Here is a 15371-nt window from a genome sequence, read left to right on the forward strand (position 1 = left end):
GAAGTGGAAGCTGCATCACACCCCCTAGACACTACAAATGGCTGATTTGCAAAATATGCTAAATTTATGAGAGAACCCAGGGAAAGGCTAACAAGCATTTTGAAGGAGTCCACAGAAGGAGTTCAGTGACTGTATATGAGTAAAGGTGCCTCAGTCAGCCGTATCCAGAACTCAGCATAAAACCGGCCTATATGGAAGGGTGGCAAGAAAGAAGCCATTACTCAAGGAAAAACGTCACATATGAAAAACACATCAGATGCAATCAAGAGGTTTTAGCAACAATTCAAAGCACAATGTGGGGCACAAACCTGACCCTGGCCAATAAATGTCATCCACACAAAAAGTTTGATGGTGACAGGATCATCCTGTGGGACATCCTTTTAAAAATTAAAGTAAAAATGGACAGCAACAAATACAGGGAAATACTGAAAGATAACTAGCTGAGAAGTCAAAGCTTAGGAGAAAGTTCACCTTTCAGCAAGACAGTGAAAACAAGCACAATGCCCCAGCATCACTGGAGTGGCTCAGACACCATGGTCCTACTGTGGTGAATTCTAAGTAAATTAGTTTATTTGCAGAAGGCAAAATCATACAATGACATTCAGGGCATCAGTTTTCTTTCCTCTTGGCGATTGCACAGGTGTCCTACCTGTGGCATGCGTGTGGTTTATTGAACAGAATCTGACATTCCTTACATTTCCTAGGGAAGTAGCTATACTGCTAACCCTTAAGTAAGTTACTAAACCATGTTAGCTGCTAGGCTAAGTTACATACATCTGAGAGAGGAAGATTCTGTTTGTGAGACAGTGGGAGGAGTTTCTGTTTATGAGACAGTGGGAGGAGTATGACGGTGACTGCATCTTCAAGAGTATCACAGCCACCGAGGGTGAGACATACCATGAGACGTAAGTGCCCTCAGTCCATTAAAGAGAAAAAAAGCTCCACTTACGTACGCTGCGGCTGTAGCCGACAACAGCTACAAAGTAAAGCGTGACCTTAACTTGTGCGAAAGCAATGCCTCTTTTAATAGTGGTTCAGTTTTACAATTTTATAGCCAAAATTCCCCATCCCCCATTCTTCTCTCTTTACATCATTTGGGGGAATAAATGATCATTTAAGGAGATCAAATGACCCCCTTCTCACATGTTAAAGCAGTCTTTTCCTTGTAAGCTGCAAAGAAGTGTTTAACCTCAGTTTGCTTGTTGTTCATGTAGGTAAGCAACTTTTTAGGTAGAATAGTACTGAGCCTGTCCTTGATGTCTGTGTGTTGTTTCACTTTCAATCTACCATTGCAGCTTAGTACACAAACATGTCTGAGCTCTTTCCACCAGCAGGTGGTTTGGAAAAAGCTGGGGTTGCCTCTTGTGGCAACCACTGTGATGACACTGCCTGCGTTTGATCACAGCATGTTTGAAAGCAACATTTGCATGGAGGGAAGGAGAGTGCTGTTTGATAAGGGCAGTGACTGATGACGTTTGAGAAGTGGATGACAGTGAGAGAGAAGCCTCCAGGCCTCCACCCTCCGACTGTTGTCTGAACCGGTGGACTCTCGATGGAATCCGTCAACCAGCCCTTAAACAGCAGGGCTCAAAGCTCTTTGGCCTGGAAGCTGATCTGGTCCAGTAAAGCAGCATGCCACTAAGCTGTACTGTCCTGATCTTCTAATCCTACCCTGCCATGGCCCTGTCGTCCTGATGGAAGACACTCTGTCCATGTTTGTATTTCCTGACATTTGTGAAAATGCCTTTAGTAACTGGTGTCAGGGTTTTGGTGTTTGTAACATGTAACATCTAGGGTGATTTTTATACACAAATAATATATAAGTGGTGCATGTGTAGGAAAACATGCTGGTGCTTTGACTACTTCAGTTTAACCAAATTGTAGATTATTCTTCAGCTGTACGGTAAGAGCTCATGCCTCTATGGCCCTTTTGCTATCTGTGTGACCTCCTGCTGATGTGCCTGCCATTGCACATTAGGACCTCGTATTAAATAGGTTTGCTGGAAGGAGGTGTCCCAAACACATTATATTACAAAACATTGAAATAAAGCAGAAGTGTCCCAGTGTGCTGAAATGACCCGTTTTAGAGAAGTAGTAAAGTGCCTGATGAAAACTCATTTGTCTCTAGCGCCTGTCGGACGCCTCACAGCATCTGTGGCCCACTCCAAGACTGCCTCATGTGCCTTGTTCCTGCTAGGCAGGGGTGAGGAGCATAAACACAGAGCTGTAATGCACAGTCTCAGGTTTCGGACTGAAGAGCAGCCCTATAGGAGCCCTGATGGCTGTGTCCTGCCCTGTCTTGACCGTCTGTGTAATGGCCGACGGTTGCCTGCTGACCGAGGAGTCTCCACTATCCTCAACCATTTCCTTACTTCAAAGCATCCCAAACAACTCTGTGCAAGGGCTATCCCCAGCTCTTCCACACTGACATTAACTAATGACACATATTTTGTGTTTGTTCCCAAAAACTACATTTGGAGCTTTGAAGGTCTTAAAGATTTAAGTCAAAAAATCTGAGACCACTAGTGAAAATGTTTGTATTTTGTTCTGTATTCTATATTCACTTATACTTTTAATAACAACAACAATAATAACAATAATAAAAATAATAATAATAATAATAATAATACATATTAAGTTTATATAGTGCCTTTCTCATACCCAATGTTGCTTTACAGAGGCAGGACAAAAAAAAAAACATTTAATGATCTCCTTTCTACTTATTCTGGTGCTATCAATATTTTTCCGCTCTTAAATGTAAGTGCTACATTTGGCACTGTTAATCATGACATACTTATCTCCTGCCTTTCAGCTATTGACATTACTGATGCTGCCCTTGCCTGGTTGATATCCTATATCACTAATAGACTTCACTTTGTTGCCCTTGGTAAGCATAATTCTGTTTTCAGTGCTGTTGTACAAGGTGTCCCTCAAGGATCAGTCCTTGGCCCTCTGCTCTTCATCATCTATGTTTTACCTCTCGGTCAGATTATCTGCCGTTGTGGATTTTCACTGTTATGCAGATGATATTCAGATCTATGTAACACTACCACTCACCTTCCACACACTGCTATAATTTCTTGTATTCAAGACCTCAGACAATGGATGCAGAGTAACTTTCTGAAACTGAGCACTGATAAATTTAAGTTCTACTCAATGGCCCTAAGTCTTTGATTGCAAATTTCATTGACTTTACATTTGGACAGTATGATTCCTTCAACAGTAGTCCGTAACAGGTGTACTTTGTGATCCTGTATTTTCTTCTGAACCTTATATTAGGGCTTTGGTCAAAACAGCTTTTTCCATCTTTCATATTGCTCGTCTTTGCCCCTTGCTCTCCATGAAAGATAATGAAACTCTGGTTCATACTTTAATATCATCCTGCTTAGACTACTGCAGCTACCTTCTCATTGGTGTCCTATACAAAACTATCCACCCTCTTCAGTATTTGTGAAACTCAGGAGCTGGTATACTCACTCTGAAAAATCAGCTCCTGTCATGACATGCACTCTACAACTTTCTGCAAAAGCCTCTGATGATTAGATTAAATCAACACAAGAGTCATCTGATCACATGCTTGAATAGAAGAGATAAGATGTTTAAAAATCTGACCTTTTTTGCAGAGGTGTTAACATCAGTGTCATAAATTTGCTAAAATTTAAATAGTGACCTAGAAATAGTACAGAATATTAAATATTTTTTTTCATTTCACTTGTCATTTCTTCCTTTCTTCACTTCTTCTTATCCATTTTTGTCCACAGTTCTAAAACTTTTTGTTGTTTGCTTCCAGGTTTAAATTAAACAAATATAAGATTTTAAATGTGCTCTCAGACTTTGGACCCCTCATTGTATATTGTTATCAGTAATAACAATTGTTTTAAAATCATCAGATGTCTATCATGCAAGAGCTGAGTAGACGACACACAAAGTGACACAATATCATCTACAATTTGGAAGTCCCATAGGCAAAGATGAATAACCTTATAGGGAGGCAGTCATTTTCCACTCCTTTTAGGTTGTCTTCATTACTCCAGTCACAGTGGGTCCAGTGAGCCTGTGGTGCTGCTGAAACCCAAGCTGCTCTAACCCAGACCGAGCCCTAGGAGCCTGCCGTGTCACAAGCGCCACTGCTTTATCACTTCCCCTCTGCCTCATCTCCCATTTTCCTCTTTATCTCCTTCCCTCCACTGGCTCTGCTTTATTGGCTTCCTTTGGCTACAAAGAGGGCAGTACCAGATTGCCTAAAAACAGAGTTAAGGTCAGTACTATTTTGAAAGTCCATTGTTTTGAATTCTATGCAGTACACACTGAAGGATTTTGTCAGTAATACAGTAAGTAAAATGAACTCCAACTCCTAGTATGCAGTTTCATGAATCGTTGAAGAATATTGTCCTGTTTTACTGAACATTCATGAGTAGTTGAACTGTGCAAGCCTTATCTTGAGAAGTCCTCCTTGTTTCAAGTTTGATCGAGAGCCTGCATCTGCCATGTTGGATCATTTAGGTTAGAAAGAGCTTTTAACCTTGCGTACCATTGCAATGGACTTCTGCCATCTTTATGATCCTGCTCATTAAAATTAACTGTTCGGTTGTAAAAAATAGATTTCCTTTTAATGCAGCCTTCTGGATTTCCTTATGTACTGCTCATTGTATGTGAAGCGAAGCTGTGCTTTCACGCTTGTTTCTCTCTTTCTCTCCCTAGACTTCTTTCTTCAGCACCCCTTTCATTTCTGCTTCTGATGAAGGTCTTGTTGAAATCACAGGCGGTTAATGGAAAACTTGTTAGCTGGCCAGTTTAAGGGTTTTCTAAAATAGTGAATGATTCAGTTGGTAAAGTATTTATTAGGAGCTCTTGTTGAAGGAGTGTTTAAGCTATTTTGTATCATTTAAAATAATGGGGAGTATAGATTATAGCTGCCAGAGTGAGAACTTAGATGACATGGCAGTGGGGTCAGCTACCTCATTTTTCCCAGATAATATATTGGTACCTCCAAATAATGACGTTGTCTTTTATCTAGTTCAGTACTTTATGACATGTCATGCAATTTGTCATATTATTATTTACTTTCAATATGCAAATATGCCATTCCAATAGTTGCATTGTGTCATTTATATTGTCAGCTTCTGCAAGATGCTCTTTCACTCATTTATTTTTTGTTGAATCAGTGTCCTCTAAATTAGTCAGTACAATTCTTAAGACTTCACTGGGGGAATACCCCAAATTTTAACAAGGCAAATTTAAGAGACCTTTTTAAAACTTCAGCGTGCCCTTTTAAAGGCAACACCATCAAACTGAAGCCTTTTGATCAACCCAGTAACCTTCCACCCTTCCCAAAGGGTTGTTTTTTAACACCATCATTATTGGGCCTCAGCCCATCGGCTTGTCCTTTAGAGTGGCACAGCCCCCCGTTGGACTCGAAGCGGGCCCATTACCAGCAGGGTCTCAGAGGGGACAAGGCCCTAGTGCTTGGCCTGGCCCTGAAACATTGTGTGCCTGTCTGTAAAAATACAAAGAGGGGGTTCACCCAGCCCCTCAATGTTATTTACCCTCTTTTGTGGGTGCCTAGAATCTGCACTTTTACAGGGACTTCAGGGTCAGGTAGAGACTCCAGGATTATATACCCCCTAGCGCTCATCTTGCTTACAGAAGCAGCAGCCTGCCCTCACCTTCACCCTCACCTGGTTGTCCGTGGCTCTGGGGGCTAGTAAAAGCAAGGTACAAGGGGATTGTCTATGAACTCAGAGACATCATCACCTCGGAGTACATCATCTTTTTTTGGACTTGAACGAGAGAGATTCTGAGTGTTTCATCTTTTAATGAAGCCCCTCGGAATAATCTAGTCCCTCTGTCTGCTGACTTTACAGCAGGACTGGCTCCAAGGCCAAGTGTATCAGTGAGTGTTGCTGGCAGTTTTTACCTTTTCCCCTTACATTTCTGACTGTAAAATTATCATCATCATCATCATCAACATCATCATCATCATCATCATCATCATTATTATTATTATTATTATTATTTTGCTCAGCACAGAAAATGTGTGCTGGGCAGAGAAATTAACCTTGCTTGCTGGGAAGATCTCTAGCATGGCTTAGTATTTGTCTTCTCAGCTCTTCCTAGTGTGATGGGGCAGCATGGTGACACGTTCTGAGAGGCCTGAGGCATCCTCTGCTGCCACAAGCCCCTCATGTCCTCCCTATTATCTCTTACACCCCGGGCCAAGCCGTTTGGTCCAAGGCTTTTATGACAGGGTAGGGAAGGGACACAAGGAAATGAGGTGACCCCAGGGTCATGTGTGGAGTCAGGGGGCTGAGAGTGGACTGTGGGCCAGCCACCTCTCTCTCTTGGCCAGTGTGGGTCAGGCCAGCCCTGCAAACCAAACATGGGGTACTGGGCAATGGGTGAATGGGACTCCTGCAATCCTTGACCCAGCACTCATGTGCCTTTAATTAAGGCCGATTTAAATTTGTTTACAAGCTCCACTGGTCTTAAATCTTCCAGGTCTCTGCCCCCACCCCTTAGCCTGCTCCCCTCCCAGCATTGCCCCACTGGCCTAGACTGCCTGCCCTTTTAGCTTCCTTTTTTTCTTCTCTCTCTTTAATATGGTGTTGGACGTTCGTTTATGATGCTATTTTAACTGGTTTTCAAGCATGGGTTACAAGCTATTTGGGAATCTACAAAATTGGATGCTAGGGGACACCCCTCCAAGATGTTAATCTGTTGACTATATGAAAGGCTGCTCACCTCAGTAAGCCCTCCCCCCTGATAGAACCAAGGCTCTTTACGGCCCCATCAGGCACCCGCCTGGACGACTAACTGCTGACCTCTTGACTTGGCAGTCAAAGCCATATGAGGGGAATCTTTGCTCCTCTGCTCCTGACTACCCCCACCCCATCCTCTCTTATCTTTCTTCTCTTTTTCTGTGTTCTTGTCAAATAATGGTGATTTTCATTTGAAGTTCAAATGCTTTGATATGTTTCTTCATGACTGAAAGATATTAATTAATTGATAGAGCTTGTGAACATACATTAGGTTGCATTAAAGCTGTATTGGAGTTTGAAAAATTATGTTTCAAAATGTGAAAAGTTTGATTGTGTTAGAAGTTCTTCATGCACCAGTATCTGTAGCTTTAGCCTAAGAGGGGGTGAAGCAGTAAATTCCTGTGGCAGCGCACTCTCCAGGTTCACCTTCATGTGTAACATTTACACAGAGCTTGATGCCGTTTATTAGGGAGTTACTAGCATGTTTGTAGCTACAAAAAGTTCCTTGACCAGTTCCATCACATTAAAAATTTACACGTAACTACAGAGCTGTTACTAGTAGGTTACTAGCGTATTAGCATAGAGTTTGCAGCCTGAAGGCCTGGCACAGGGGGAGACAGGGCTAATTGGAAAAGATGTGTTAAGTAAATGTTTGACTTCTCTGCTGTGCTAGAGGAACCAGAACAGTGACCAGAGCCTCGTAGAGATCAGAGGATGAATGAAGGCAGGAAAAGAAAGATTTGCCTTTTGACAAATGTTTGAGAAATGTGCCAGATTAGCAAATGTCCCATTTCATTTTTTTTCATTCAACTGTCAGTGAATTAATTTATAATTTCCAAAAAAGTATGTGTAATGAAGTTTCTTTTGTATATTCTTTGGTGTCTCTTGCACCTTTGTTGCCTTTAAGATGTAATGAGTCTATGCAATAAAGCTGCTGATCAGTTGTAAAAGTATTTACAGAGCTAGCTTTGCTATGTTTGATATTGACACTAACAATATTGACATTTTTGTACATATAAATTAGTTTTATTGGATTTACAAATTTTGTGGAAGTTTGAAGTTTTAAGGTCTAATAATTTTCACTAACCACAACTTGGCATGGACAGCAGTATTGCTGCTGCCATAGTTTTTATTGTTGATATCTAGCCTTCCAAGCCATCAAAAATATGTAAACCTTTCTTTCTGTAATTTAATTTGATTATGACAGGTAAATGATATTCTCCATTGTTCCAGTCTTTTTTAGCAGTCAACATTATCAATAATAAACTGCCGATATGTTCTTAAAGGTTCCAGATTCAGCGAGGAGCCAGTGACCCTAACAGCTACAAAGGTCTAGGAGACTGTTTCAGGACCATATTTCGCAATGAGGGGTGAGTTCATCTTTCACCTGTCACCAGTGTTTGTTTTTTTCAACCCCCAAAGCCATTTGTACAGATGACACTGTGAGTAATTATATGACCTTGTTTTTTAACCTTGACTGTGCTGTACTGTATGTGTCCTAAAATTTGGGTGTTCTCCCAATACTCAGAAATGTATTGTGCTTCACGGTCACCTGCATGTATGAGTGTACATTAGTGAGTACAGGTAAAACATATGGAAGACATGCACCTGGTGAGAGGAGGTGTTTGGGTCTGTTAAAAAGAGGGGGGGGGATGGCATGCAGTCATCCCACCTGTTGTGGAACATGTAACGTGCACTAAAAATTCAGAGAGTTAAGTCATTGATTGATTTTATACACTTAGCAGTCTCTTGCTTTTTTGTGCCAGGTGATTTTTTTGAACAAAGTGCTCATTTGTGACATAGTGTTAAAGTAGAGATAGAGAGAGAGAAGGATAGAAGTTTATTCTTTCCTTATCTCTTTCTATTTTTCTGTTGCCTTGCCTTCTTTTTATGCCATCTGTTAAACAAATCTTTTCCATGTTTTAATTCCATTATCATGTTAGCCCCTCTAGCACACATTCACAAACACTCAAACACACATGCACACACTGCATTGAGGTATCTGTCAGACCCTGCTGACAGAGTGCAGAGCTGGAAGAAAGTGATTACCATTTTGTCTGTTTATGGTGAGTCGACAGTTTTATAGTGGATCTAAAACCGATCTCATGTAAGGTGTGTGTGTGAGCGCATGTGTGGCCCCAGGTGACAGTGAAGCAGCAGCTCGTTAGTGGATACGGGGGGGGTTGACTGCTGCGAGATCCTTCACCAACTCACATCTCACTCTCCCTCTCTGCTGAGCTGTCATCAGCTCTATCCCCATGCGCCTCCCCTGCGGACTACAGCTCTTCTTTCCTCAACGCCAATTATCACCCTGGTATATTTGTGCTGTGGCTGGAATTACCGCCCATTAGCCAGTAGCAGGGTAGACCCCAGGCTGAACCACTTAGTTATAATTTACACAAATGGTGGTGGCAACCACTGTTGTAGAATTATTATTAAAAACAAACTTGCTCTAACATTATGAACCAGCACTGCTCTCTCGCGCTCTGGTTTTGCTTTGGTTCTTTGCTCTGTGCGGTAGAAACTTGAGCCCCTCTGATCCAACTTGGCAATTAACTGACGGCAAGTTATCCGTCTGTGAATGAGATCGTTAAAGACATATTACATATTACAATTATATTGTACATACAGTAGCTATATTGCTATTTCATGACAGGCTATATGCCGTGATTAACAGGTTTTTTCCGTCAATGTAGCTGTCTGTGCCCAAGGAACCATTTTAATGTGCAAATATATGAACGTGCATTCTGGGTGGATGAGGATGTGCGTGTGTGTGTGTGTGTGTGTGTGTGTGTGTGTGTGTGTGTGTGTGTGTTTGTATTACTTGCTTCTTAGGCATGTTTCACACATGCAACTTGTGTGTGACATAAGTCATGCTTCAGTGTTTGTGTTTTGTTTTCATTGTTTTCCATAGTTAATTTTACTATTACTGCACAGCGTGTGTGAAATATGATAAAAGTAGGCTCAATGCATATTCTCTGTATGCCACTTTGACTGTGCTCTTTCGCAGAAGAATGCACTAACCTGTGAACATGGCGGCCGTACTGAAGAGCAACACGTTCTGCGTCGTTAACAGTGTAACAGTGTGTCTGGCTTATGGCAGCAGTGTGAGTTTAAGTGTAGGAGGTGCATGTCATGATTTGTACTTTCCTGTAAGCAGGTAAGAAAAAAAGTCACTTTCTGAGTATTCTCAAATTCTAACAAATACATGTTTCTTCTGAATGAATAAACAGGAGTCAGTAGCTAAATACAATTTTTGAATTTCAAATGGAGAAAACACACTTTGTAAAGTAAACAGTATTTTTATTATAAAATACAAAGATCTTTTTTAACACAATTTTGCTGATTAATATAACACCATATTTTGTTCAGACATAGTACAAGATACTGTTATTTGTACTTTAATGTTCAAAATTATTTTGGAATGCCAAATTAGAGATTGATTGACTGGCAGCAAGAAAAAAGCTTATACCTTAATTCAACTTCACTTTCTCGCTGCGTGCATTTAAAAATAATTAAACATGAAATTTTGCTAAGAATGTCATACAAAGCACAGTGATTATTCCTTTGAAACCTACACGTTAAAATGTAATATGAAAAAAAAGTCATGCTGTGACATGACGTGTGACGCAGCAATACAATTGCCTTGCTCACATGGAAGATATCATCCCATGTGAATATCCACTCCTAGATTTTGATTAATGGCCAGCCGCAGACCAATAGTACCAAATTTTCATTAAACTTGGATTTCGTTTAATTTCTGCTTACCACCAGAATCAGCGCAAAGTGCAGTGGATGCTGAATACAAACAAAATCCCAAGAAATTAAACTGACTAGTTAGCACTGCCAAGCATATTGCATGAGGGAAGGCCACATTATAGAACTGGGAGAATATCCAAGGCTACACACATTACAAAGTAGCTCTGGCACATATGTCTGCCTTACACAGTGCAACCATAGAAAAGATCCAGGATGAGGGGACAGCTGGACTTTATAGAAATTACCTCTGTTCTTGTCACTAAAGCAAATAAATAATTGGTCTGTCTGATGAATGTCAATGATCAAGTCCACATAATATCTCAAAGCCTAGATTGGGCATAACAGAAAATGTCAGTTCTGTGAATTAAGCCAGTTCAACACACTGATTTACATATTAAGGCAGGAATGCTGGATTGGCCATAACATGATGCTAGAGTGATATGGGCTCCTTGCCAGGCATAGCAGGCTCACAAAGAGTGCTGGCTGCCTTCCTGCCCATTTAGCTGAAGTAATGGCCTGAAGAAAGGTCTTAATGAAATCCACTCAAGCCCTACTTGTGACAGTGTGACAGTGGAAATAACAGCCATGCAGACTTTAAGCATGGATGGCTGATCTTTATCCAGTGCCACAGAGACCAAACATTGCACTAGGCTACATAGTATCAGTATCTGCATATCAGTTAGAAAACATTTTTCAGGAGAGGCTTTTCAGTAAGGCTCTTGCAAGCTAGATGGTCTCCAACCTGGCAATTCTCAGTCTGTCTGCTACAAGTCTGGTCCACAGACATAACTGAAGACACAGTCTACCTCCCAGCTCTAATGGGATATTCTTCATGAGCAAGAGCTTCCATGTTTATCTCCTTAGCAGGCACAACAGCAGTGGCACCATGCTCTGTCAGTCCATCATGGAGCCACTAGTACAGGATGGTGGTTACCACCCATTATGGCTTGACTCGTTAAGGGACAAGCTTTTCACGCCCTTGATTTTAGTGTGCACTGTAGGGATTGGTATCATTAGGATTTTATTGATACCGATATTGCTCATCGATACCAATGCTTATCAGTACTCTTATTGATACTACTCTCCATAATTTGGTGCATAAAATAGAAACATGATATGAAAAAAATGTGAAAAGATTCAAAATGAAAATATGTGAAAAGTCTATGGTTATCTTCCTGCAGTTGAAAATATTAACAAACACAAGCAAAACAAAATTAGTTACCCCTGGTTATCAGGATAGCTCAAACTAATTTCAAATTTAGGCTACCTAGCTAGCAGGTAGGTCTTTATGCTATGCTATCTACCGAATTACCCAGGAGGCTGCTAAAGCAAACACGCTGCACTGCTTCAGATTTATAGCCTGTTGTATTTGTAAGTATTTCATGAGATTTCTAACCCCCTAATATTTTACATATATTGTATTTAGCTGCATTATCATTAAATTGAGTAAAAATGAGCCCACACTTTTGAACATCTTATACTTTCAGCCATGACTGGAGAGCACAGAATGACACTCATTTAAAATGGTTAAGGTAGTCAGAGGCTTGTAAACACATTCATCATACAGAGCAGAGCACCCCTCCTGCTGATCATATATAGCACCAACCATTTGAAAATACTTGCTATGTAGAAGGAATTAAAGTTGCACGAATACCATTAGCAGCACTGTTTGTCCAGGAGCTTGTCGATATTTCGGTACTGAGCAATTTAGTACCGGTTCTCAATACCCATCCCTAGTGCACAGTGTAGCCTTATACACAGTAATCGTATTACTTTATTACTTCCAGGAAAAGATAATCTTACTTATCATCAGTGGTGGACAGTAACTAAGTAAATGTAATTCGTTACTGTACTTAAGTAGTTTTTTTGTGTATCTGTACTTTACTGAAGTATTTCCATTTTGGGTGACTTTTTACTTTCACTCCACTACATTTCAAAGTCTAATATCTTACTTTTTACTCCACTGCATTGTATGAAATCTGTCGTTCCTTTTGTCTTATGTGTGTATAAAAACATAACGTCAAAACAAAAGAAGCGCCAAGCAAGAACACCAATCAGGGTACAGTGCACACTTTGTTTTCAGCTTGTTTTGACCTGTTGGACATACCGACCTAGTGCAAGCGTACGGTTCTACGACTGCACCAGTGTAAAATTTTGGGAGTGTCTATTCCAACATAAATGATGGAACTAACCTAACTTCGTGTAAATACACCACAATATAGAAATATGTACACACATGCAGTTGTGACTGTGTCTTTTTTCTGAATTTTTTCTGAAAACACTTTCATTTTATAGTAAATTTGTTTTGGCTAGTTTATTTTTATGAACAGAGACCTACAGAAGCAATATAGTAAAGGAAAACCCATTTGTGAACCTGTGTTTAAAGCAAATTTTTATTAAACTTAAACTTGTAACTAAATTGCAAATAAATCTTAAACTGAAACTTTGCATGTTTGCAAAAAAGTTATTTCAGAGCCACTTGGTTCTACCTAATGGAAATTGTTTGCCTTCAGTGTTTTGTTCTTATGAATATTTTAATAGACATCAGTGTCAAACTAATTAATGACATTCTATTAAAAGATTGCTTTACCGAGAGTGACACTGGAGTTTTTTCATCTAAAATGAGTTAATGAAGCCATTGCCATGTAAAAACGGTAATAGGACATTAGTCATAATTAATCTTTTAGTACTTTTACTTTCCTTAAGTATAATTGAAGGTAATTTGTGTACTTCGTCCACCACTGCTAATCATTACCATCCTATAGCCAGCAATAAGAGAGCAGAACCTCAAACTAATTGCCTGTTGTCAAGGGCAAAGGGTACATGGGGGGAAAAAAAGAGTCTGCCAAAGTCTAAAATGATGTAGTAAGACAGTAATATGGGGACCCTGAATCATGCGTTTGTATAAAATATGCTGACACTGATAGCAGCATGTGCCATTCTGATGCTTCAAACAGTTGCTGAGATACTAAAGGACAACCCAGCCATACTTGGTGATTGCCAAGACAGACAAACCAACAACCTGTAATGAAGATCAGTGGTTGAAGTAAGGCATCAAGGAGTTCTCTGGAGGGTCCAAAATTCTCCAAACATACCATAGCGTTGTAGGTCTTCACTAATTATATCCTAGTATTTTATTATGCAAAGCTGTTGTAAGTGTTAAGTGAGGAAATTTAACGTAATAATGCAGAGCTCATGAACTGGGAGCTTAATTTATAGGAAATAAATCACATTTCAGTTGTAATATTGGTACAAAAAAATAGTAATAATAACAAGTCTTACTTGCTTGTCCACTGATAATACTTATTTAGAATGAAGTCAAAAAAACAATGTATAGCCATTTTCGTAAGCTTTCAGGGTCTTATTAAAAAAAAAATAGGGTTATAGCAGTATAGTCATCATATTGAGACAAGCCTCTTAAATTTAAAAGACTGCAGCAATATACATATATATATATATATATATATATATATATATATATATATTATATATATATATATATATTATATGTGGACTGAACACATCTGTAAAGAAGCTTCTTCTAGTTTACCTTGAAATAAAATACGGCGGGAGGAAAGGCATACTCATTATATTTACTTGTGGCTAGCATGTTAAATCTGTTTTAAGAATATTCAGTTTTTGATTGCTTTGATGAACTTATTTAAGTTATAACAAGTCAAGTTATAACATTTAGTGTTTGTATAATATGCAGTCATAAAATCCTGAATTTGCCAGCGTATCAGTGTTTAATGCAGAAATCTCTTTAGTTTGCTTTATCAGTTCATTAAATTCCTATGTTAGCATAGTGCTACTTTTTACCACTGGCTCTATTAGATTTCCAATGTTATGTTAGCATTGAATCATGGAGTGTAAATAACCTAGATTTTACTGTGTGCTTTAGTTTTACAGTTTCTTATTCAGGAGAGTTTAATGTCTATCAATGATAATCATATTGTTACTTGTTTACAGTGGCCCTTTAATCTGTGTTTCCCATGTGTAGTACAATATAATTTGGTTCTGAAGAGTAGCAGCATCCTAATATTAATGTTATAATGTTTCTGTACATTTTTGTAAAGTCATTGCATGAACACAAACCAAATTTACAATGATAATTGCATTTAAACAATGGAGTTATAAGGAATAAAGTAGAGCTTCAAAACTTTTGACACACATACATATGTCTGCACGTAAGTGTATGCAGGGTTGGGATAGCTACTGAAAAATTTGTAGTTAGCTACTTTGTAGCTACTTTCCCAAAATGTGTAGCTAGCTACAATTTAGCTACTTTTCCAGATAAGTAGTGGCTACTTTTTAGCTACTTTTTGAAAAGTGGTGCACCACTTTTTAGCTACTTTCAAAGCGCGATTGTCAGAATGTTTGTGAATCTCCACCTGACACACCAAATAAGCCCAACTGAACGTACTGTAACGTACATTCTGGCACCTCATGCACCATTTAAGGTGAAACGGGACAATTCAAACAAGAAGCTCTGGTAAATGAGAATCTGACTAAAGGCTTGGAAAAAGCCGAACATTCTGAAGCTTAAAGCAGAGCAAAGTAAGTCTGCCTTTTCGTTTATATTAAGTTTTTTAGCCGATACTAGCACGTTAGCATACACTGAGACTTATTTACAGTCAAGATGGTAAAACGGATATAAAATGCTTCGGTTGCCAACCCCTGAGCTAAGCCTACTAGTAAGGGGTGATCAGTACGTGCCGTGTGGTTCAGATTTTGTGCGGATTGCCTGAAGTCTGCAGCGAAATTATAGTGAAAATTATCGCTTTAGCTACACAAAAATTTGTAGGCGCTACAGCTACCAGCTACATTTCATAAAACTGTAGCGGCTACAGCTAT

At 39.5% G+C, this 15371-nt stretch overlaps 1 protein-coding gene across 3 annotated transcripts in view; it reads left to right on the top strand.

Moving 5' to 3' along the window:
* slc25a21 (solute carrier family 25 member 21) overlaps window positions 1–15371 on the top strand; it is a 93036-nt gene that overhangs the window by 61241 nt on the left and 16424 nt on the right. For all 3 annotated transcript variants that reach the window (XM_036592705.1, XM_036592704.1, XM_036592706.1), the window contains one exon: window positions 8045–8128. In XM_036592705.1, the coding sequence (XP_036448598.1) occupies window positions 8045–8128 (84 nt within the window). The remainder of the gene's footprint in view (window positions 1–8044; window positions 8129–15371) is intronic.

Source organism: Colossoma macropomum, unplaced genomic scaffold (genome assembly GCF_904425465.1).
Source record: "Colossoma macropomum unplaced genomic scaffold, Colossoma_macropomum, whole genome shotgun sequence".
Classification (NCBI taxonomy): Eukaryota; Metazoa; Chordata; class Actinopteri; order Characiformes; family Serrasalmidae; genus Colossoma; species Colossoma macropomum.